At 46.9% G+C, this 21,061-nt stretch overlaps 1 protein-coding gene across 7 annotated transcripts in view; it reads left to right on the forward strand.

Annotated features, from left to right (window-relative positions):
• The window catches only part of NGEF (neuronal guanine nucleotide exchange factor), a 41,272-nt gene that overhangs the window by 11,876 nt on the left and 8,335 nt on the right, over nucleotides 1-21,061 (forward strand). For 2 of the 7 annotated variants that reach the window (XM_074590932.1, XM_074590933.1), the window contains exons 3-10: nucleotides 2,042-2,218; nucleotides 2,331-2,440; nucleotides 6,989-7,263; nucleotides 14,261-14,421; nucleotides 14,643-14,795; nucleotides 16,792-16,921; nucleotides 17,690-17,764; nucleotides 19,584-19,673. In XM_074590932.1, the coding sequence (XP_074447033.1) occupies nucleotides 2,042-2,218; nucleotides 2,331-2,440; nucleotides 6,989-7,263; nucleotides 14,261-14,421; nucleotides 14,643-14,795; nucleotides 16,792-16,921; nucleotides 17,690-17,764; nucleotides 19,584-19,673 (1,171 nt within the window). Of the gene's footprint in view, nucleotides 1-288; nucleotides 895-996; nucleotides 1,068-1,148; nucleotides 1,337-2,041; nucleotides 2,219-2,330; nucleotides 2,441-6,988; nucleotides 7,264-14,260; nucleotides 14,422-14,642; nucleotides 14,796-16,791; nucleotides 16,922-17,689; nucleotides 17,765-19,583; nucleotides 19,674-21,061 lie in introns of those variants that run through there. The other 5 variants (XM_074590934.1, XM_074590936.1, XM_074590935.1 and 2 more) reach the window with 5 other exon arrangements.

Consider the following 21,061-nt stretch of genomic DNA (forward strand, 5'->3'; position numbering starts at 1 on the left):
CTCTCCCCTTCTGCCTCCTAATGACTTAAGGACCGAGCTCTCCAGCGTGCCAGATCGAGATCTAGTTCACATAAGCTGAAGGAGTTTTTCTGAATGTATAGTCGTGCGCTGATTAGAAGCTATCCCGATATCTCATTTAGCAAAAACCATATAAAGATGATAAAAAGGAAACCATTTTACATATACAGACCAACACACAAATTTTATGTTGTTGCATAAATTACGTTATCACGTACAGAAAAAAACCCCACGGTTATTTATGCAACAGGGAGAAAGCGAATGCGAGGAATAGCTGAGCATTTTCTGACTGTTAACTCCTCAATTGCGATGTGGTGCAGATGACGTGGGTTTTTTGCTGAGGGTTACTAACGTGTAGGGAAGAGCTGCGCCCAACCTGTCCGCAAGCACTCGGACCGATCTGAGGGCGTAACCGCACTCTGGAGCTCAAGAGGATTTATCCCTGAGGCGGAAAAACAATTACCTGAACGAAGACAGATATAGATCATTGAGTACTGAAATACTTACTGCCTAAACGAGAGAATATATCCTTATGGAAGTAGAGCGACGCTAAGGAAGGGGAGATGGGGGAAGTGACCGAGCGGGTGCAAAGCCCTGCCAGAGGAGGAGAGGAGGATAGCGGTCAATCCTGTGGGGTAATCAGGGGTGCAGTTCCCCGCAGGAGGGATTAGGCTGAGTTTCCCAGTTACATTCCTCCATCTCAGGGTTTCATTCCCGGAGAAGAAACGCACCATATGCGCCAGATCTGGAAGCAGTTCAGGAGAGCCCCCCTCTCCCACCCCTTTTTTCTCCCTCAAAGCCGGCGCCAGCCGCAGATAGGCAGAGAGGTGGAGGGGATGGGGGGCCGCGCTGTGTCCCGGGTCTGAGGGAGGAGAGGTCAGTGTCAGGGCTGTGCATGGAGGAGAGGGGCCGGGATGGCGCACGGGGTGGGATGGGGGTGTGTGGGTGCTTGCTGGGGGAGGGTGCCTTGCTGGGGAGGGAGGGGATGGAGAAGGGGCTTCCCTGCATCTGAGGAAGGAGGCTCTCTGCAGGAGAGTGGGGGGATGGAGGTAGGGGTGCCTGGGAAGGTGGGGGGTCCCTGGGGCAGGGATTGCTGCCTTTGGGGGGGCCCTTGGGGAGGAGGGAGGCAGGCTCCCGCCGGAGGAGGGACCTGCGCTGGAGCGCTGGAGGGGAGCCGGGGGGCTGAGGAGGTCTCTGCGGGCAGAGGTGGGGGGCTGCAGGGAGTCGGGGACTCCGAGGGGAGTTTGTGTCTGTGGGGACTCGGAAAGGATTTTGGAGGCTCCGAGAGGGTCTGCAGGAGGGCTCCGAGGGGCTGGAGGTGGGGGCTCAGGGGTCGGGTGTGAGCTCTGAGGGATGAGTTCGGGGGGGCTCCGAAGGGGCTCTGAGGGAGCAGGGTTGGGAAGCTCTAAGGGCTCTCAGGAGGGATTTGGGGAAGGCTGAGGGGGCTCCCTGGGGACTTGGTGGAGCTCGGTGGGGAGATCTGGGAAAACGGAGAGGAGCTGTGAGGGGCTAGGGGCTCCTTGAGGCACAGCTCCTTGGGGGGCTCTGAGGGGCTTGTGGGAGCCCGAGGGGAGGTCCTGAGGGGATTTTGAGGGGGCACTATAGGGAAAATCTGTGGGGGTGCCTGAAGGGGGTCTGAGGGGACCCTGTGGGGATTTTGGGGGGAGAGCCCGAGGGGGTTCTGAGGAGGTTTGGGAAGGGTCTGAGGGGATTTGGGTGGAGAGCCCCTGGGGATGTGCCGGGGGGTCTGAGGGAAGGCTCTGAGGGGGCTTTGTGGGGATTTGGGGGAAGAGCTCCCGGGGATGCCGGGCGGGTCTGAGGGGAGGCTCTGAGAGGGCTCTGCGGGGATCTGGGGGAGAGAGCCAGAAAGGGTTCTGAGGGGGTTTGGGCGAGGAGCCCCCGGGGATGCCTGAGTGGGTGGCTCTGAGGGGAGGCTCTGAGGGGGTTCGGGGGCTCAGAGGTTCTCGGGGGGCTGCGGGGGCGCCCCGGGGGTGGCCGCAGCTCCCCTCTGCCTCCCGCGCAGGCTGCTGCCTTCCTACCCCCGTTACCGTGGCAACCGCCCGGGCTCCCCCAGCCCCGCGCCGCTGCCGCTGGAGCTGCTCGGCAGCCGCCTGCCGCCGCCGCCCATGGAGCTGCTGGCCGCGGCGCTCAGCGCCGCCTGCGCCCTCGACCAGGACGGCTCGGCGGGACAGCCCGGCAGGTGAGCGGGGAGGTGGATACTTGGAGGGGGGGGTTTAGGCGAGGGGCCGCGCTCGGGGGCGGAGGGGGCCCTGCCCCGCCGCCGCGGCTGAGGGCACCTCCGCCTCCCACAGGGAGCCCCCTGCCGCCGCTGAGGAGAGCCCCGCCGCCGCCACCGCCGAGGCGCCGCCGCCCGCCCACCCCATGACGGCCGATTCCTGGAGGAACCTCATCGAGCACATCGGTAAGGAGCCGTCCCCCGCGTCGCTGTGTGCCCCCCGGCCCGGGTAGGGGTGCGGCCGCCGCGCTCTATCACAACTTGTCCCGCTGCCCGCGCTTGGCGGCAGCACAGCAGCCCCTAGAGGTGCCGCCGCGGCCGGACGGGCCCCTCACCACAGCCCAGCCGCCGCCTCCCGCCCCACTGAAATCCCTCAAACCGGCAGAGTTTAGCGAATGGAACCCAGATCGGACCTGTCCTTGCTGGGAAAACCTTTCTCTGTCAGTTTCAAACATGGTAATCACACCCTCAGTGGTGGCTTTTTGCTCTCTGCAGGGGCAGCGGGTTTGCAGGCTGCCTGGCAGGTGATTTAGATCAGTCGCTCAGCACCTTTACCTCCATTCATAAACAACGATTACTTCTTGTACTTACATAGTAGTTAAGGCTACAGCCAACTTCCTCCTGAAATCTGATTTTGCATACTCCAAAAAGGCGTAGGACTGAAGCAGTGGGTCAGCTATCCTGTTGGACGCTAGCTGGATGCACCAGGGTCAGTGTGTATCTGTGACAGCCGCTAGTGTAGCATTTGCAACAGAGGAGTAAGGGTTTTTTTATCATTTGTGGTCTCTTGGTAAAGGCAGAGTTGAGGTTATCAGGGTTGCTGTGGAAGAGAGAACCTGTTACGCTTTTCCTCTTGTGATATTTTTTAATATTTTTTTTGTTTTTGGTGGGACGAGGAGAGGACCTTCACGGCTTGTTTCTTGGTTTCCCACATCTGAATTGCAACATCCCTCAGAGAGATTTGGGCAACTGCAAAATTAATCCCCACCCTGAGGCAGGTTTTACGGTGGGAAAATAGAAGCTTCATTTTTTAAACGGTTCTGTTCAATTTCAGGAAACGAAACTGAAGGATACTTGAATCTAGAGGGAGGAATGTAGGACTTTGCATGGGAATATCAGATAATTCTCATGAGCAGCAAGGCAAACCTTCCTGGCAGGGACGAGGAAGCTTCTCACCCTGTCTCTGGGACAGGAGAGCGGCTGCAGTTTGGTGTGAGGTTGTGGCGGGCAGGGCTGACTCGTGGAGCACCTGATACCAGCGGGACAGTGCTGGGGAAAAAGGCTGCTGTGAAACCAACAGCCTGCTAGTGTCTGTCAGACAAAACAGCGGAGTTCGGGGCCTTCTGGAGGAAAGCGGTGAACAATTTGCAGAGATGTTGCCAGATCTGTTACTTGCTTTTGGCTGTGGAGGCACTAATCTCCCAAGACAGAGGTGTCAATACGTTGTCAGTTTACTGGGACTGTGCTACTAAGAAGCATGATAAAAATACTAAAAGCCATCAGAACTTCACAGCAACCCAGTTGCTATATTGATATGTATTTTTATGAGCTGTATATCAGAGGGAAGCCGTGTGATCGCTCTGCACACGTCCGTGTAACTGCAAGTAGGTCTGTTGCACCTTGATGGAGGAGACAGGGTTTTGACAACCAGAGATGCTACGCTAATCCCCAACAGAGAGGTTGTTTCAAATGGCTGGAGCACACTCGCTCCCTTCCCTCCCTCCTGCCTTTGAGGCATTAATGGACTTTTTGCCTGAAACTGGAGCAGAGAATTTCAGAGAAAATGTCTCTGAACCTCCTGAGATTTTACATAGCTTTCAATGTAATAACGTTTACTTTAAGAGCACTGTGAACTCTCTAAGGCGAGCATTTTCCACAATTAGTAACTAGTTTTTCAATTCCCCTCTCAGTTTTTGAGGGAGCTGGGAAGGGAGACAGCAAAATTAAATGGAATAAACACAAAGGAAAAAGTCTATTATGTACTACACAAACTATGTAAACACCCCTTAGGAAGATCAGCCTTAACCACTTAAGTCAATAGGTGACACCAAACCCATGATCTGACCATATGGTTAACCTTTAGCCAGGTCACAGTAGGGACAATTGGGACATTAAGCAATGAATGGAGCTCATACAGGTCTCTGACATTTTGTACTCGTTCACTTACTAAATGTAAGCATTTTCTAAATCCTCGTGTCTTCTGAGTCACATTCACTTACTGATCTCAGCTTCTTTCTACACATTCAGTCAGTTCCCAAATGCATTGCTCTCCTTTCAACATGTCAAAACCCTGTTCCCTGACCTTGCATCCGTTATACCACTCGTCCTGGGCCGTGACCGTCTCCTGCTTCATCTAGAGTAGGCTTTTGTATGGCTTCTGTCTCTCTCGCGCTCTCATGTAAGCCTTTGCTCTACCCATTGTAACCTCTTTACCGACAGATGGATGGACCTTTTACCCCAAGATAGCGAGGATATCTTTTATTCTTGCTAGCACAACCCTCTTTGTTTTTTCCTACCCTTCTTCTGTCTAAACATCTAGCTGTCATTTGTTTTTCTCCTGGTACCACCTTTCTGCTTCCTCCCCACATTGCTGTCTGTGGTAGAGCTTTAGCCAGTCTCTCTTCAGCTCCCTCCTTAAAATGAGTTACCTTGCTGTAATTTCTGACCGAGTTCTGGTGGTAGATGCCTTTAGTCAATCCGATCTCCCCGTGTCCATATTTGCCTTTGCCTGCCACTGAAAGCTCTGTAGTTCTTCTCTTTTTGGTTGGTCAGGCAGGGAACCTGGAAACAAAATCAAGTTTTGTTGTCTGGATTTTATTTCCGTAAAAGCAAAGGGAAAATTCATTTTGAGGATCTTTTTTACAGGGCTTCTCTCCAGATCTGCACAAGGGACACTAAATCCCCCTTACCCAAAATATCCTTAATTACCTTTGACTTGTGGGGCAGACCCACGAGCACAACATGGCTGTACAATCAGACACTGCAAGTATAATTATTCTGAGCTTTACACAACAGTACCACTGAAAGCAGCTTCGATTTAACAGGCGCTCTGCTCCGTTCCTGAAGGAGCCTTTCCACCCCACCACATCCTCAGCACCCTCACCGATGCTGAATAACAGGCAGAAATGCTTAGGAAAGCCATATAAGCCTAGTTGACGCAGAGAGAAATTATATAAGTAGCAGTAGCAGCATGCAGAACTTCATGGGAAGTCTCCTCTCTTCAGTTAGCGTGTAGGAAGCTAACAGAAGACTGTACAGTTTCCTAGGCACAGCTACCCTTATTGCTATTTTAATCCGGTGTTGAACATCTTTCCAGGGAGAACAGATAACAGGATACGCTCGCAGACTGCAGTAATGCTGTCCTTTGTGCCTGTGCTTTTCCCCAGCATATTTCTGATATAGTTTTAACAGTGACTGGTACAGAGCCTCATGAAGACTGGCCCAGAGATTTAATAGGCAGTAACATCTGTGTTTCTGCCCTCCCTGGACAAACTCCTGACCCAGTTGTCTCTCACCTTATTACACACAGAATCTGCTTCTGAGATCCAATATCATGAATGCATGTGACTGGATAGATTTTAACCCCTAATGATTCGGACAAAATAAATTACATAGGGTTTGTTTTCTTTTTTTTAACATCAAGGACTTTTCTCTTTGTTGATGCATGTTACACTTTGCAATTCAAGTATAAATCAAGGGAGATAATGTAAATTGCGCTCCTTCAATTTGAGTAAGTGATGAGAATGACTCAGAGTAGGCTCATGCTTTCTTGTCTTTTAATATTTTCTAAATTACATTTTATATTCAAGCAATTAATATTCTGGGTCCTACAGATGGCTCAGAAAGAGAAATGGGGCAGTTAGAAAGCCCTGGGAGAGACAAAAGATCTTATAAAGATGGCCAAGGAATTTCAGAGTTCCTACCTTTTTCATGCTGTCAGTTGAAATCAGGGGTGGGGGCAAATTGTGTGTAATTTTGTCTGCTCCTGAAGTTAGTAATTGAAACTCAGAAGACACCTCGCGTAATTGATGTGCCGCAAAATGGTGTGGATTCAGAGCCTCTTCCTTAGTGCTGTGGCATTCAGGGACCTTTCCAATGTTAATTTTGTATCTTCAGTCCTCATAGAAACTGAGAAGGAAAACAGAAGGAAATGGAGCAACTTATCCAAGGCTAACCACTAAGTCAATATCAAAACAAATTAGTAACTGTAGCTAGTTGTCACAGTGCTTCGCCTGTCCAATGCCTTACCACTCAGTGTCTCCTCCTTCAGGATTTTAAAGGAGCAGTTTGATGGCCGTGAAAGTACTTTCAATGTGTGCAGTATTATTTTTCCAGACGCACGCTTACACATACCTATCAATCTATATAACTATAAAACTATATAATAATATTGCAGAGAAAATCAAGGTTTAAAAGAAACATTTAAAAGCCTGGCAAATAACAAACCGCTTCTTTTATGCCTTCCGATTGATCATGGATTCATCTGACTGTGTTACTAAATGTTTTGTGAGAGCAGATTGTTGACAACACTTTAGATTTAGAAATGGCCTTCCATTTATAGTTTCCACTTCTGGCTGAAATAGGAATGCCATAATTGGCTTTTTCGCTCAGCACGGAAGGGATCTCTCTCACCTCTGCTGAGGTGAACTAATGCAAAACAAATATCCTTCCCCACAATACGTTTCTACTCTTGTTCAGCTGTAGCCTCTCAGACCTGTTAATGTTGCCTCCTAGGGCTCTTGTATCAGGAATATCGAGATAAATCTACGCGCCAGGAGATTGAAACCAGACGACTGCAGGATTCACAGACAGACCCTGAGGAGAGTTCCCCCAGCGAGGAAACCCCATCTGAAGCAGAACCTACAAGTACAACCGAAAACAAAGCTCCACCACAAATCAGTTTGCTGAGGAACTCCAACTCCAGGTTCAACTTATGGCAGGATCTTCCCGAGATCCGGAGCAGCGGGGTCCTCAGCATCCTCCAGCCAGATGAGATCAAGCTGCAGGAGGTAATGGGGGAAGGTGGAGTGTTTCTTAACTCTGCTTAAGAGTGAGAGTGAATTAAGTCAGATGATTAAAATTTAAAAATAAAAAGCTTCATAGCAGTCACAGACAAGCCTTGCCCTGCTGAGTACTTCTTTGTGTTGCACTGGTTAGCACCACTTACTCTTTTTTTGAAACTACAGATGTTTTTCAATATGCTATTGCTGCTGGACATGTCTGTAGCAAAAAAAGAACTTCTTTTTCCTTTTCTGATTCAGCGTTAGGAGCAATTTGCAAAGGGAGGGAAGGATAATCAAGAGGCTCTTGCAATAGAGCTTTTGGTACCCAGTGCACATTAAGCCTCTTCTGAAGTTACTAGCAGGATACATACTTTCCATCAGGAATTTTAGAAGAATTCAACTGTTAACTGTAATCTGTTTTAAATATGATGGCATTAATGGAAAGGGAAGAGATGGGGGTTGATAGGCTTCTTTATTTTTAAACGTTGTTACTTGGAGTCTTATGCAAAGCAGTAAAAAAATAATGACAGGTATATTCTATATTCGCCTTTGAGCCATACAGTGACATCACTGTTTAAGAGTCATACGCTGTAAATTTATAGGGCTGCATCAAACAGTGAAAGGAGTAGGTGGGGGTAGCTGCCGCAATTAATGAAAACATCAGTCACACAACAATTTACAACTGGTTGCTATTTTGGATAGCATGGGGAGCATGCGTGCTCCTTGTCAGTGCGTAGCACTGCATTTGTAGCCAGCAGTGGAGACGAACGAGCCTTGTTTAGTGCGTGGTGTGCGTTGTAATGTGGGCAGTGGGCCTTCAAAGGCTCGATCCTGTGAGTCCTACTATACTCCTGTGCCAGGATTGCTTCTGCTGAGACCGTTGTGGCAGTGTATCTGTTCAGCCCTGGCTCGTGAGATTGTACCCAAAGTGCTGAAGAGCATCTCAGGGTGTGAGGAGTTCCCCCTGAGTTCACATGGATTTGCGCAATCGACATCTATGAATCCCTTGTGTAGACAGGGCCACCCTACTCCTGCCAAGGCTGTAACTTCATGGTTACCATGGAAAGGCTGATCTTGTGAGCTGCAGGGGTGTGATGGGCAGGGCTGTGTTACTCACACCCTTAGTGGACGGGACCGGTGTTTGTCCAGGGTGTTTATACAGCCTGGCAAACACACAGGCTGTTGGTGTCAGGGTTACGGCTGAAGGTGACTAAAGTTATTTGTTGCTTTTCCATGTTCTTCTTCTGCACTGGTTATTCCTGTATCAGATTTGTTCTGTTTACCTGGCAAAACACGGTGCTTCTGTCTGCCAGCATTACAAACACAATCTGGCATCTGAAAAATTACAAGCTTTTCTTTTTCCTTCTGCGTCAAAATGAAGAGTCTTTTACAGAAAAGCATTAACTTAAAGGTTTGCATTATAGATTTCAAAACCTGCCATTTCTGTTGAGTTACGTTTGTTACCTGTAGATGTTTTAAGCAAAAAATCTCTGTGCTGCTAAACCCAAACATGAATTGTGCTAAATTTTCTTCTCTCTGCCTAAGTAACAAGAGAAATAAAGCAGATGGAGATGGGACAGTGCTGCCTTAAAGAAGTGCTGTGCTTTCCCCGATGTTAGTTTATCAGAGCTGAAATTTTCTTCCTGTTTGTTCTGGGATTAGCACAGTAAGAGATTATAAAATTACTCAAAGCCAGAAAGCTGTGAAATTGGCTGAACGTTGAATAGATAAAGTGGAGGATCTGCTTTGTGATGAGAGTCAAGGAGGGAAAACAAGGAGGGCTGAAGAAACCACTGAGGCAATTAAAAGAGATGATATTGAATTCAGCCTTGCTATAAGCAAGCACGGCTTGCTCCTGCTATGCTGGAACTGTACTCACGTTGGACATGATTTGGGAGTGTGAGTTGTACACGAGGGCTTGATCAAGTGAATGTAGAGAGTTCAGCTTCGTGAAGGAGAATTGGAGGAATTTACCTGAAGTACAGGGCAGCAGAAATTCTGGACTAAATGTCTTAAGGACAAAATTGTACCTTTCTGACCCATTTTATCTTCAAAGCTGTGGCAGACACAGGGACTGGAAGAGCTTGCAGCTCTTCAGCCAGGAAAGGTAGAACAGGAGTATTGTTTAGACCACAGGGAGGAATACCAGTACGCAAATAGAAAGAAAGTTGAAGCAAACACCCCTGTTCACAGCTGAGGAAGGGAATACCACCATATCTGCGATGGTGCAGGGCTTAAGCAGTCAGAGAAAAAGTTGCTCGTCTGCAGTAATCTGTAAAATGAAAGAGACAGGAACAAGAGGAGGAATCAGTCGTTGTTGTTGGCGATGACAGAAAACGACTCAGCAGGTTATCAATACAAGATAAAAAACAAGACACAGGTGTTTTTCAAGCATCAAAACAAGAAACTTGACTGGAAGAGCAATGGATGCTTGAAAAGTGTCATGGAAGGCAATTTGTCATTGTCCTGATTGGAACAAATGTGCCAGAAAATGGTGTTTCAGGAAGGAAAAGAAAACACACAAAAAAACCCCAAACCATATCCACTCCCAGCAGTTTCAGCAAAAAAAAAATAAAATGTGTCAGCACGGCCCATTAGCCCTGGGAACTCAAACGGAGTTCAGACAGCGATGGCCTCTGCCACACCAGCCTTTGTCATCTGAAGCGAATGTGACAGTAGCAAGATGTAAAACGACAACTACAAGTGTCACAAAAAAAGTGTGTGCAAGTGCAGAAAACAACAGAAAAAGCAAAAGACATGTTACAGACCACAGAGGTCAGGGAAATACGAAAATTATGTGCTACTGGAATAATTATCAGAATGACTAAGTCACTGATAGGGTAGTTTTAATTATCCAGACATCTGTTGAGCATCAAACACAGCAAAACATGAATCACCAAGGGCTTTCTTTTAACTATCTAGAAAATGTAATGATGCAAGAATAATCCAAAAGAAATGCTGTTTGTGTTCCAACATGGAGTCAACGTGAAGGAGATGACAGGCAACGTGCATGTAGCAGGAGGAACAAATGAACAGTTTTTCCCTGTTTTATTTACCGCATAGTTTCTTCATTTTGTCCTTTTCTTCTTGCTATTGATTTTTCTACATCGTCTTCATCTTCTATGTTGTAGGAGATTCTGATCTGAGTGGAAATCATCCAAACCAATTTACTAATAAAAACAGTTCAGCGAAGTATTCTCAGTCTTTGAACTGAATCTTTTTTGCTGAGATGTATGAGCTTTGATAAAGTTTTTGCCAGGGATTATTTGGATTCAGGTCACTTGGTGTTAGAAAAAGGGACAGAGACAGACTAATCTGCACCGTGTGTCATAGTATGAATTTAGATCAGAGAGCTGCTGCTCTGAAAATATTCTTTGCTCAAGCAAAAGAGGGACTTGAACCTCGTTGTGTGCACTGGTGACATAGCCTCTGTGTGGAAGAACGCGTTTGACAGGAAGGCTGTCTTGTGTTCCATTTTCACGAAAATGTCCAGAAAATATTTCTTTTCCTTCTTTGAGCAAACCTTAGATTTCAAGCCCCCAGAGAGCTCTCGTGTTGGACTTACTGCACTTCTAGCAGGCAGATGTCAGACTGGCCCTGTGAAGGCAACCAGGTCTGAGAGCTGGTCACAGCCAACGCTATGGCGTATCAGAGCAACATCCCTCCTAGACGAGACCAGAATTCCCGCTTCTTCACCTGGTGTTTTACATGGAGAGAGCAGGGCCATTGGGAACAGATATTCCCAATCTATGCAATAAAACACTGTATTGTCTCAATAGGAATTAGTCTGTAGGATTACTTACTCTTGTCTTTGTTGATTCTTAATTTTTCTCCCATTTTATCTTCTACATTTCCTTCTTCCTTGGGCTTTGCTTCTCTTTTCCTTTCTCAGTCTCTCTGCCAAAACATAAGCAATGAAAATGATCAGTATAGCTTTTACATGACTCAATTTCATGAAGTTAATGACCCAGAGGACTTACGGAATAGTGTTGGTCATGTTTCCAAGAGATAGTTTCAGACTATTTGTAAACTCAGGAAGATAGCATTACTTCAATTGACATTTAGTTCAATTTTTTTCCTAGTTAGTTTTGCAATTCTGAGACCAGAGGCTCATGGTTTGTTTTTTTTCTAGTGACCGTTTAGAGATAGCAAAATTCAGTTATTCCACAGAGCTCACATCATTGCATCGCATGGTTGGACGTTTGGTGCCAGTTTAGGAGGTTTGCAGCTCATACTTACCATTCTAAAGGGAAACAGCAATCGGCTGCTTGGAGTTGGTACTTTGGGTCTGCAGAGGACCAGCTGGATCTCTAAAGTAAATTAAGAAACTTATGCCTTGCACATGCTGTGAAGACTTCTAGCAGTGGACATGTTCTTTATTTTTCTAGCATCTCCTTTAAATCAGAACCCTGTGCATTGATATTTTCACTATGGATTTCATTATTTCTCTAGTATGGCTTGCACTCTGCCTGTGCCCATGCAGGTCTAGCACCCCCCACTATGCTGAACAGCCAACACACGTAAATTAATTTCTCCAAACAAAGGCAGACGGGCTTGTGCAGATCAGGAAGCAACCTTCTAGATTAAGCAAGTTGTCTGAGGGTTTAAAGGCTGTGGTAGAGCGGCAATTCTTATCTTGCCTGTCATGGCCATTCTGCAATCAAACCTAGCAGAAAACAAATCCTGGTTTGGAGTGTCTGGAAAGCTGCAGTGCAAAATGACTGGTGCTATCAATCCCCAGGATACCTGGAAGGGAGAGGTTGTCCCAGCATGTCCTGTCTTATTCCTTGTTGTATCTTTACCTATTTCCTCTTTTCCTCTTATTTATCCAATAAAAAGGTACAGTTAAAGCTGTCAGAGGTGCTTTTAGGACCTAGCCAGTCATGCAGAGAGAGAGGAATAGGTTCTCTCTTGGGTTCACCTGGTGCCCTGGTGAAGCTGTTGGGAGAAGCCAAGCTGATACTCCTCTGCTTTTCTCATTGGGAATCTGACCTTGAAAAAAAAACCACAAAACATCATCTTACTCCTTAAACACCAGCTGTTCTGTGTGCACTGATGAAGTACCTTCAGTTCTACCCACACCCTTTGCTCTGTCTCCTGGGACCATGGCCTCCTCCTCTTGTACAGGAAGGGACCACCTATTTGACTTAACTGCCCACTGGGAGTATTTCCTAGGCTACCAACCCTGCAAAGAGCTGAAATGTCACTTCAGCTGATACTTAGAGCAGCTCTGTATTGAGTAACAGTTGCTCCTGGCTGTGCCTGTCTTCCCAGATCTTGGACTGCTGCACAGAGTCAGAAATATAACGCAGGTCTCTGTACCTCACGTTCTTCTGTGATGCATAGCGATATTTCCAGGAAAAGGCCAAAAACCGATCAGCAGAGAGTTTCAAATAATTTCTTTAAAAAGAAAAAAAAAATTTAAAACAACCCCAAAAAAGACCAACCAAGCCACAAGAAAGAGCCTCAGCTAATCTGGAAGATACTTTTCCATACTCACAGCACAGCCTGCTGCTCTGTTGGATCTCCTTGACTCTAGCTGGGTCCTCACAGCCTCCGAGAGCTGTCACCCGCACTGCCTGGCCAACTTCCACCCTCAGTGGGGTGCAGTGGAAGAGCTGTGGGCAGTAAGGGGCGCTTGGCTTGGGATTAGGGTTTAAGGGTCAAAGCAGCTTTAGGTGCAAGGAAGTGAAATTTTCACTGAGCTACCAGGAGGTTCCCCTTTCAGTAGCAGCAGCATGGGCCAGCCCCAGGACAAGGAGCACAAGATGCACCTTCATCAAGAGACCTCTGAAGGATCAAATTATTTTTCACCACTTTGAAGCCCTTGTGAGAATTGACAATTAATCTAACTTCAACTAACGGACTCAGTAGTTGTGTAAATAATTGCCTTTTTTATCTACTGCTGAACAAAGACAACAAACACTTGCCTGGACAGTAAGTGAACTCTGTGTGGCAATAGTGGACTGCAGCACCTGCTGTTGGGCAGAAGGTTTTACATCCTTGTCTCATTAACTCGTGATTTATGTATGAACCAAACCATGAATTTGTCTTTCTGCTTCCCCAGACCACATCCCTAGCCTGAGGAAGCCAGGCTTTGCACTGGAGACTTCTCTTTTAACAGGAGAAGCAAGGGCTGGAATTTGGAGATTATTTATGGCATACGATCCTAGTTGAGAACCATGGTGTCCTGTTGCAGTCCTTGGTGAATTGGGTCAGAAAAGTGTACGGCCAGGGTTGGCCAGGGAGTAACTTAGACAGTTACAGCTGTATTTCCTTCGGGTCAGGGAAAACACAGAGGCTTGGAGCATCACAGCTGTGTATTTGTGTTAGCTGTGCCCCAAGGAGCATGTATTGCACGCTGGGGCTGCAGTGTGCTGGGTGTTGTACAGTCCAGCCCCTACACCACAGTTTTTCCAAAACTGGAGTGTGGAGGGGGCAGAGAGACCCTCCTGGGTAGCACAATAAACGACAACGAGCAGAGCAGCAGAGGGTGTGAGGGTGTAAGGGGGCTGCCAAGGGGAACTCCCCAAAAGGGAGGTGAAAGTGTAGGACTCCGATGAGTGGACATAGAGGGGGCCAGTGCCTGGAGCAGCCTCACGTCAAGATTGAGTGACGCTAGGAAGGAAGGAGGGAGCCCATGAAGTGCTCTTATGTGTGCATGTGCACAAAATCAGGCTGCTTATATGTAATGAGAAAAAAAGATAATTCTGCTGGAGAGATTCAGTGGAAGGAAATGTGGCCAAACAACTTAGGAGAGAAACAGAAGAAGCCAGGGCTGATGTTTGAGGGAGGAAGTCTTCCCTGTTCAAGTCACTATCCTGTGTAACACGTGGCAAACGGCGTTGCGCGCTTACCTCTCCCCATACTCTGGGCCTGGAGGGTGGGTGCAAGGTCTGTGACTGTGTGCAGCACGGATGTTCTCATTAACATGATGTGTGCCTCTCTGCAGAATTAGAAGGTACCTGCTGATTTCCTTCTTTCCTTCTGGATTCTTCCACAGGCCATGTTTGAGCTGGTTACTTCCGAAGCCTCATATTACAAGAGTCTGAATCTGCTGGTGTCTCACTTCATGGAGAACGAACGTCTGAAAAAGATCTTACACCAGTCTGAGGCCCACATCCTCTTCTCCAACGTCCTGGATGTCATGGCTGTTAGTGAGCGGTAAGAAAACTGCTGCTGGATTTTTGTCCAGCTGAATGACATCGCTTTAGCTAACCTCATTTGTAGAGGGATGGAGGAGCTGACTAGGGACAGTCTGTTTCCTACTGTCTTTTCAAAGACCCTGTGGATGTATTCATTGCTTTGAACCCCAAGGGCTTCTGCTGGGAACTACCTGGGACAGACAGGTCACAATTAATATGAGCGCTGGGTTTCTCATCTAGCTTCCTGTTGGACCTCGAGCAGCGGGTGGAAGAGAATATTGTGATCTCGGATGTGTGCGATATTGTCTACCAGCATACAGTTAATCACTTCTCTGTGTACATCACCTACGTCTCCAACCAGACCTACCAGGAGAGAGCTTACAAGCAGCTTCTGTGAGTTCCAGTGCTCGATGCTAAATTATTTTGCAAAACTGTATAGGCCACAGATTTAGCTGTAATTTTGATATTTATGAGAAAGGGCTGGATAGCACAGAAACAGGATTTCCCACTTCACTGATTTTTCACTGCACCTCTAAAAAGAAAACACAATTAAAAGGCTTTATAGTAAGGGTGCTGTGATATAGTATGCAAGTGACATACCAAGTAAAGTCAGACTCAGCAGTTCCCAACTGTAGGAAATATTTATGGTGCGCAAGGGGGGACATTTGTGAAGTGTATGTGTTTTTAAACTGCAAGTAGTGACAAGAGATTGAAAGGCCAAGAATCTAATACAGTTCTTTGATGACAAGAACAGCCACTGACTTACCTGACTTCTCAGCAAGGCATTTGACCCACCCAAAGTTGAGAATTATTTTTTTTTTCAGAACAACAAAATTTTCTTAAAAAAACCCCGCCATTTTCTTCACATTCTGGTGTTACACATGCAGATGTTACCTAGGCCTCAGGATATAATCCAGATATTTTTGCAGTATTTTTCAAGTTTAGCAAATCTTTTGGCCTCGTAGGAATACTCTTATGCCATCTCAAAACAAAGAGTGCCCTACAAGCTTGTCTTTGAGCAGGAGAATTAATTTTTCTTTAGATACAGCGTCCTGGATTCTTTCGGGACAGCCCATTGCACATGCAGCACTGTATTTCTTCCCCATAGCAGCAGCTGGTTCAGGGGAGTGTAACAAGCCCTAATCCTTTCTTTTCTCTGCTCTCCAGCTTTTGAGGCAAAAACCCCCATTTTAAGGGGTTGAGCTAGGCCAACTGTTTTCTCCAAAAGGAGGGTACTGCAGGGTTTCCTTCAGTCAGAGGTGATCAGTATAAATGCAGAGTATAAACAGTTTGCCTCGAGCTGTTAGCTAAACACTCGGAAGCAAAGCAGCAATAGGCTCAATTATTTGAGCTTGAAAAGGACCTGTTGAAGATAGAGTTATTCCTAGATATTAATTTAGAGGGCAGCATTTTTTTTTTGTCTGCAGGAGAACGTAAAGCAAATTGAAAAGAATAGACTCCCTTCCACAGGCTCCTAGGTAGCAGAAGGATTTTGCAGCACTTGGCTGAGCTCGAAGCCTGAGGTGTGTCACAGTTCCCCCAGTTTGGCTGTTCCCCAGACACACGCAGGTCCATTCTACTGTGGCCCTGGTGAGTCACACCATCGCACAAGTACCTGCTGCAGCAGGGAGAAGCACTTACGATGGCTTCTCTTGGATTGTTGTGAGTCCCACGCGGTAAAGGCAGGTTTTGCATAGTTAGCAATGCCTTCTCAGCCATGCTGTTTCTGCTAGCCAGGACTCCAGCAGTGTAAGTCTTCCTCAGGGCCCTGCAGTTGCCAAGAGGTATTGTCTTTGACATAGGCAGCTGGGGCTCGTGAGGCTGCTCTGTGCAGCTGTGTCCATGGCTCAGCAATGCCCTTGCCTGCTGCAAACACCATCAGGGAAGGCCCGGGCATGGCCCATGCCCTTCTCAGGCCATATAATGATTTCCATCCTCCGGCTAAGCAGGCAGGAGTAGCCAAGCTTGAGCTGTTTTGTGGCTTGTCTTGTTCTTACGACTGTGTGAATTTCACCTTGTCACAGAGTTCCAACTGTGTAAAAATATATAATTATGCCTCTGACTCATCTACTTGGACACACACCCCATTCACGCACACCTACGCACACAGCGTATGCTGCTGAGCTAGATGTGCTAACACATGTGAACACTACCATGGCTTGTACATTAAAAGTCTATTTTTTTCCCTCCCCCAACACTATAAATAGTTCTAGATTCAAACTAAAATACACCTAGAAGCATTCAGCCCCCTCCTCCCCTCTTTTCTCTTATTGGGGGAAGCCAGGAAGATGCTGTTTGTGGGACCAAGCTGCTTTTGGGTCACCAGCCACATACCAGAGTCACAGGTAGGGTAGCACTCAAAGACCTCACCTTCTCTCTCTCCTCTCAGCCAAGACAAGCCAGCTTTCCGGGAACTGATCTCTCAGCTGGAGCTGGATCCCAAGTGCAAAGGCCTGTCCTTTTCTTCATTCCTGATTCTGCCATTTCAAAGGATCACTCGGCTCAAGCTGCTGGTGCAGGTAGAGTTTTGCTCTTTTAGCTCCCAAAGGTCTTCTGGATCATTCCTGGAATTTTCCTTTCCAGGAGTTGTGAATGAGGCTTAGATACAGCCATGATCAAGACTTGAGGTGGATGCAGTGCTTCCACAGAATCAGACGTTCTCAACAGCTATAGAAAAAAAGATTTCAGTCACTCAGAAACCATCTCCAAATTAGCGCTGAATTTGCCAGATAGCTTTTTCTTAGCAAAAGAGTTGAGGAGGAACTTTGTCAAGCTGCTAGATGGGGTAGCAACAGTCCATCAACCCAGCTGCCTGACGGTTGGGATGCTGACATACAGATGAACAGTGCAGAACGTGGAAATGCTCCATGTGTAAATACATCATGGTGACTTGGACCAGACTCTGTCAGCCGTCTTCCCCCTGTGCTTTGCCAGCTTGTCTAAACACTGCGCTGGAGAACATGCTTCTAGGGATGAGGAAGCAGTTTCTTCCCAAACGGTCTTATCCCACTGGGATTACCAATAGCACTGCCTGTGAGTGCCAGCTCTAACTATTTTTATTTATTCATTTATATTTATGAAATAGGAGTCTGCCTGCTATATTTCTTTTAGACATAAGGTCGGATAGGAGCAGGTTTTAATGAAAAAGAGAAGCTAAGAGGTGGGAGTCGCTCTACTCTGTCACCTATCCTGTAATTAGGCTGATGGCTAGAAATAACTTGGAGGCTAGCAAAGACTTTGCTATCAGATTGGGATCAGAATTAACACAGTCTTTCCTCCCATTGCAGAATATTTTGAAGAAAGTGGAAGAGAAGTCTGACAGGGAAACCACTGCCTTGGATGCACATAAAGAGCTGGAAACAGTAAGTTTGAATGAGCTAACCGAAGGCCATTAAGATTAAACCATCATGCTCAGTTCCCCCCTCCAGAAAAAAACTACAAACTGTATTGATTCCTGGAGCTGTCTCTTTGAGTCCTGTCAATGTGTTTCAAGAGTAATTTTCTTTTCTTAAAGTCTTCCTTGCTCTCAAAGATGGACTAATCTAGCAGCACTTAGGTGCCAGTTATGAGGAATCCCTTGCTAACAACAGATGTGTATGTTTCCACTGTAGGAAAGGGCAGAGAGAGTGTTTTCCCTTGGGGTCTTCATGAATACGAACTGGTTTTGCAGATACCTGAAGGTGATGGGTCCCACTGAGACGTGTAATTAGCTGCAACAGGCAGTAGAGTACAAGTGTGTCAGGTTTCCTCCAATACAGCACGCTGCTTCTTCTGACCTAGAATAACAATTTCTTAATGAAGTACTCAAGCCTGCTTTTAGCCCTCTTCCCTGAAGCTGGTAGGTAGGTGTGGTGCTCAGCTGTGCTAGTTACTGCTGCGTACAAAACACCAGGAAGGCATTGGGATGTTTTCCATCTGTGCTGTTCCTGACACAGACAGAACCCTTCTCCAGCAGGAGCATGGAATATCTCCTGAATATAAGCATTTGAAGTTGAAAACTAGAACATCAGCTTGAGGATACAGTTGCAGCTTCTGACTGAAATACCAGAACAAAATAGGCTCTTGGATTGGCCCTGAACTAGTCTAGGAGGTGTACGCTTTGGATCGCTAGGGATAAAGACAGAGACCTTAGCAATGAAGAATGTCCTGCATTAGTTAGTATTTGCAGAATCCCTCATGATGTGTCTGGTAGCCAGTTGTTTTTCCATTGATCAAAAGCCTGAGGAAAGCTGCTCCTGTAGTACGCAGCTGACTACAACTGCTGATGGAAAAATGCTCTTTTTATATTCAGCTGTCAGTGACTTGTGATCAATTTCATAACTCCCTTTGCATGCTTACTTATCTGAAAATGTTTAAGTTTACGTGCCTGTGGCCAGCTAGGTGCAGGCATCACGACAGAGACCACCTAGTGCTCATTTTCTGTATAGGTATCCTATTTGATAAGTAGGAGCTGATCAAGGTTTCAGTTGCTGATATTCTGGTGAATTTTGAGGAGCAAAAACAGAGCACAAAGCAGAGCTTGTTCTCCAACATAATTTTTCTGCCTAGCCAGTTCTCCAGGGAGTTGCTCCTTATGAAACAGGCAATGGCATCTAGGTTAAGGTCCCTGTAATAGAGTAGTGCCTACATGTTGGTTGTGGCTTTTCAGTTAAAAGTTTGCACTCGGAACACAGCTGGGCTCTGTATGATGGAAGTCTCTTTCCCTGGGACGTTTCATAGCCTTGGCATCTGATGCTGCTGGGCAGAACCACAGCTTTTGCATCTTTGAAATGAGGATCTTTGGCTCCGTTCTCTTCTTGAAGATGGTACTGTGTGTGTACCTCGTTTCAAGTGTTGAGGACAAGAAAGATGAGATACGTGGTGTGTCAGGACCTGGCAAATGAGCTGCTCCCTTTGCTGTGCAACCAGGAGTGTTGCTTAACACTGTCTGGTTCAGTAACAATGCAGCCATAACGCCTTCTGGGTGCTGGGGGCGGGGGGGGGGTGTCGTTGAGGTTTTTCTCTTTTTTTTTTTTTTCTTTTCTTTTTCATGCAAATACAGTGCTGATAGAAGAGCTTGGCTCGGTCAATTCCTGTTACAGCAGGGCACTTACCCTGTCGGTCAGGCCTTTCTGTGCTGTCTGTCATCGCTTACCTGCTTAAGGCCAGTGGAGGCAAATCTTTCTACTCTTTTTTTCCCAGGTGGTGAAGGCATGTAATGAAGGTGTCAGGAAGATGAGCCGAACAGAGCAGATGATCAGCATCCAGAAGAAGTTGGAATTCAAGATCAAGGTATAAGCATAGGCTGGTAACCCTTTGCAGACAGCGAACCAACAGCACCCAGGGGTTGTGCACACATACGTGGCAGCCATAACCTCGTTGCAGTTCCTTTAGTGAGTGTTCAGTGGTGGCCTGGCCCACCCTGTCCCCCTCCAAAGCCTTTGAAGGGGATGCTGCTGCAGGCACCGTATCCGTTCATGTGATCTGCGTGCAAATGCGCTGCAGAGGCTGGGGACAGCACTGAGGCCAGTGTGTTGTGCGTGTACACAGATGTGACACGCTGGCATCAAACCGCCTGCACGCAGTGGGTGGCTCCCGCTCCAGCACTCAGTTCTGGCCCTTCCCTCTTGCCTCTTCGAAATACAGGTCAGCTTTCAGCTATTATTTTACATTACAAATGACATGAAAGGAAAATGAAATCTACAAAGCAAAACGCTTCCAAGCTGGAAAATACCATAAATGAAGACTGTCCCAGTCCCACCATTTTGATTCATTCCTGGGTTTATGCATTACGTACAGTCTCTAATTACCTGCTGATGACCTATTTTGGCTCCACTCAGGGAATGACTGAGTCAATATTTAGGGGTGTCTGACCAGATCTCATTTAATATATGCCATGAAACTCCAGTGCTAAGTATAACATTGCCATTTCTTTTCTTGAGTGCTATGGAGACGCTTCTCAGGTCTGTCTGCTTCGCGAATTTTAAGGAGGATATTTAGCTTCCCAGCAACATTTTATGTACCTGGACAATGAAAGCAAAAAAATTCAGAGGCAATTTGTTCGGAAAGCCACAATGGGCACCTGAGAATTTGATTTTCCAGAGCACTTTATCAGCGTGTCAGAGCTAGACCACAGTCCACAGGACAGGGTAGATCAGGGCAGCCACCAGCCTGCCTTCATCTCTTGTAAAGCTGAGGCTGTACGGACAGGCAGGAGCTGCTTCACCCCGCAGCAGCTCTGCCATGGGCACTGGTGCAGATGGGGCTCTTCTGGGGAAAACGGTGCAAGAGTGTGGAAAGAAAGACTGTGCCACCCTGCATGTGACAGACACGGGGAGGGAGTGAAGGTGGAAAGAGTAGCAGTTATGCTGATGTTTTCTGATATTTCAGTCATTTGACTGGAAGCATAGTGTTCTTCTAATATAAGATGTGCTTTATTCTGGACTTCTTGTTTTTAACACAGTGTGTGGTAAAACTCTAGCAGAAGTTGTGGCTGTTGTGGCTATAGGGGCAGTATCTCCTCCTGGCTGGGATAGACCCAACCAGTAAGAACCTGTTTAACCTGGGTTTTTTTGTAGCCAAAAGGCCAAATATGCGTTTTTTTGAAAGTCAGTCTGTCTGGCCAGAAAGGCTCAGCCCAGGTGACGAGACATGGGATTCCCCCAGAGACATATCAGGTT

The sequence above is a fragment of the Larus michahellis genome, chromosome 6, assembly GCF_964199755.1.
Source record: "Larus michahellis chromosome 6, bLarMic1.1, whole genome shotgun sequence".
Taxonomy (NCBI): Eukaryota; Metazoa; Chordata; class Aves; order Charadriiformes; family Laridae; genus Larus; species Larus michahellis.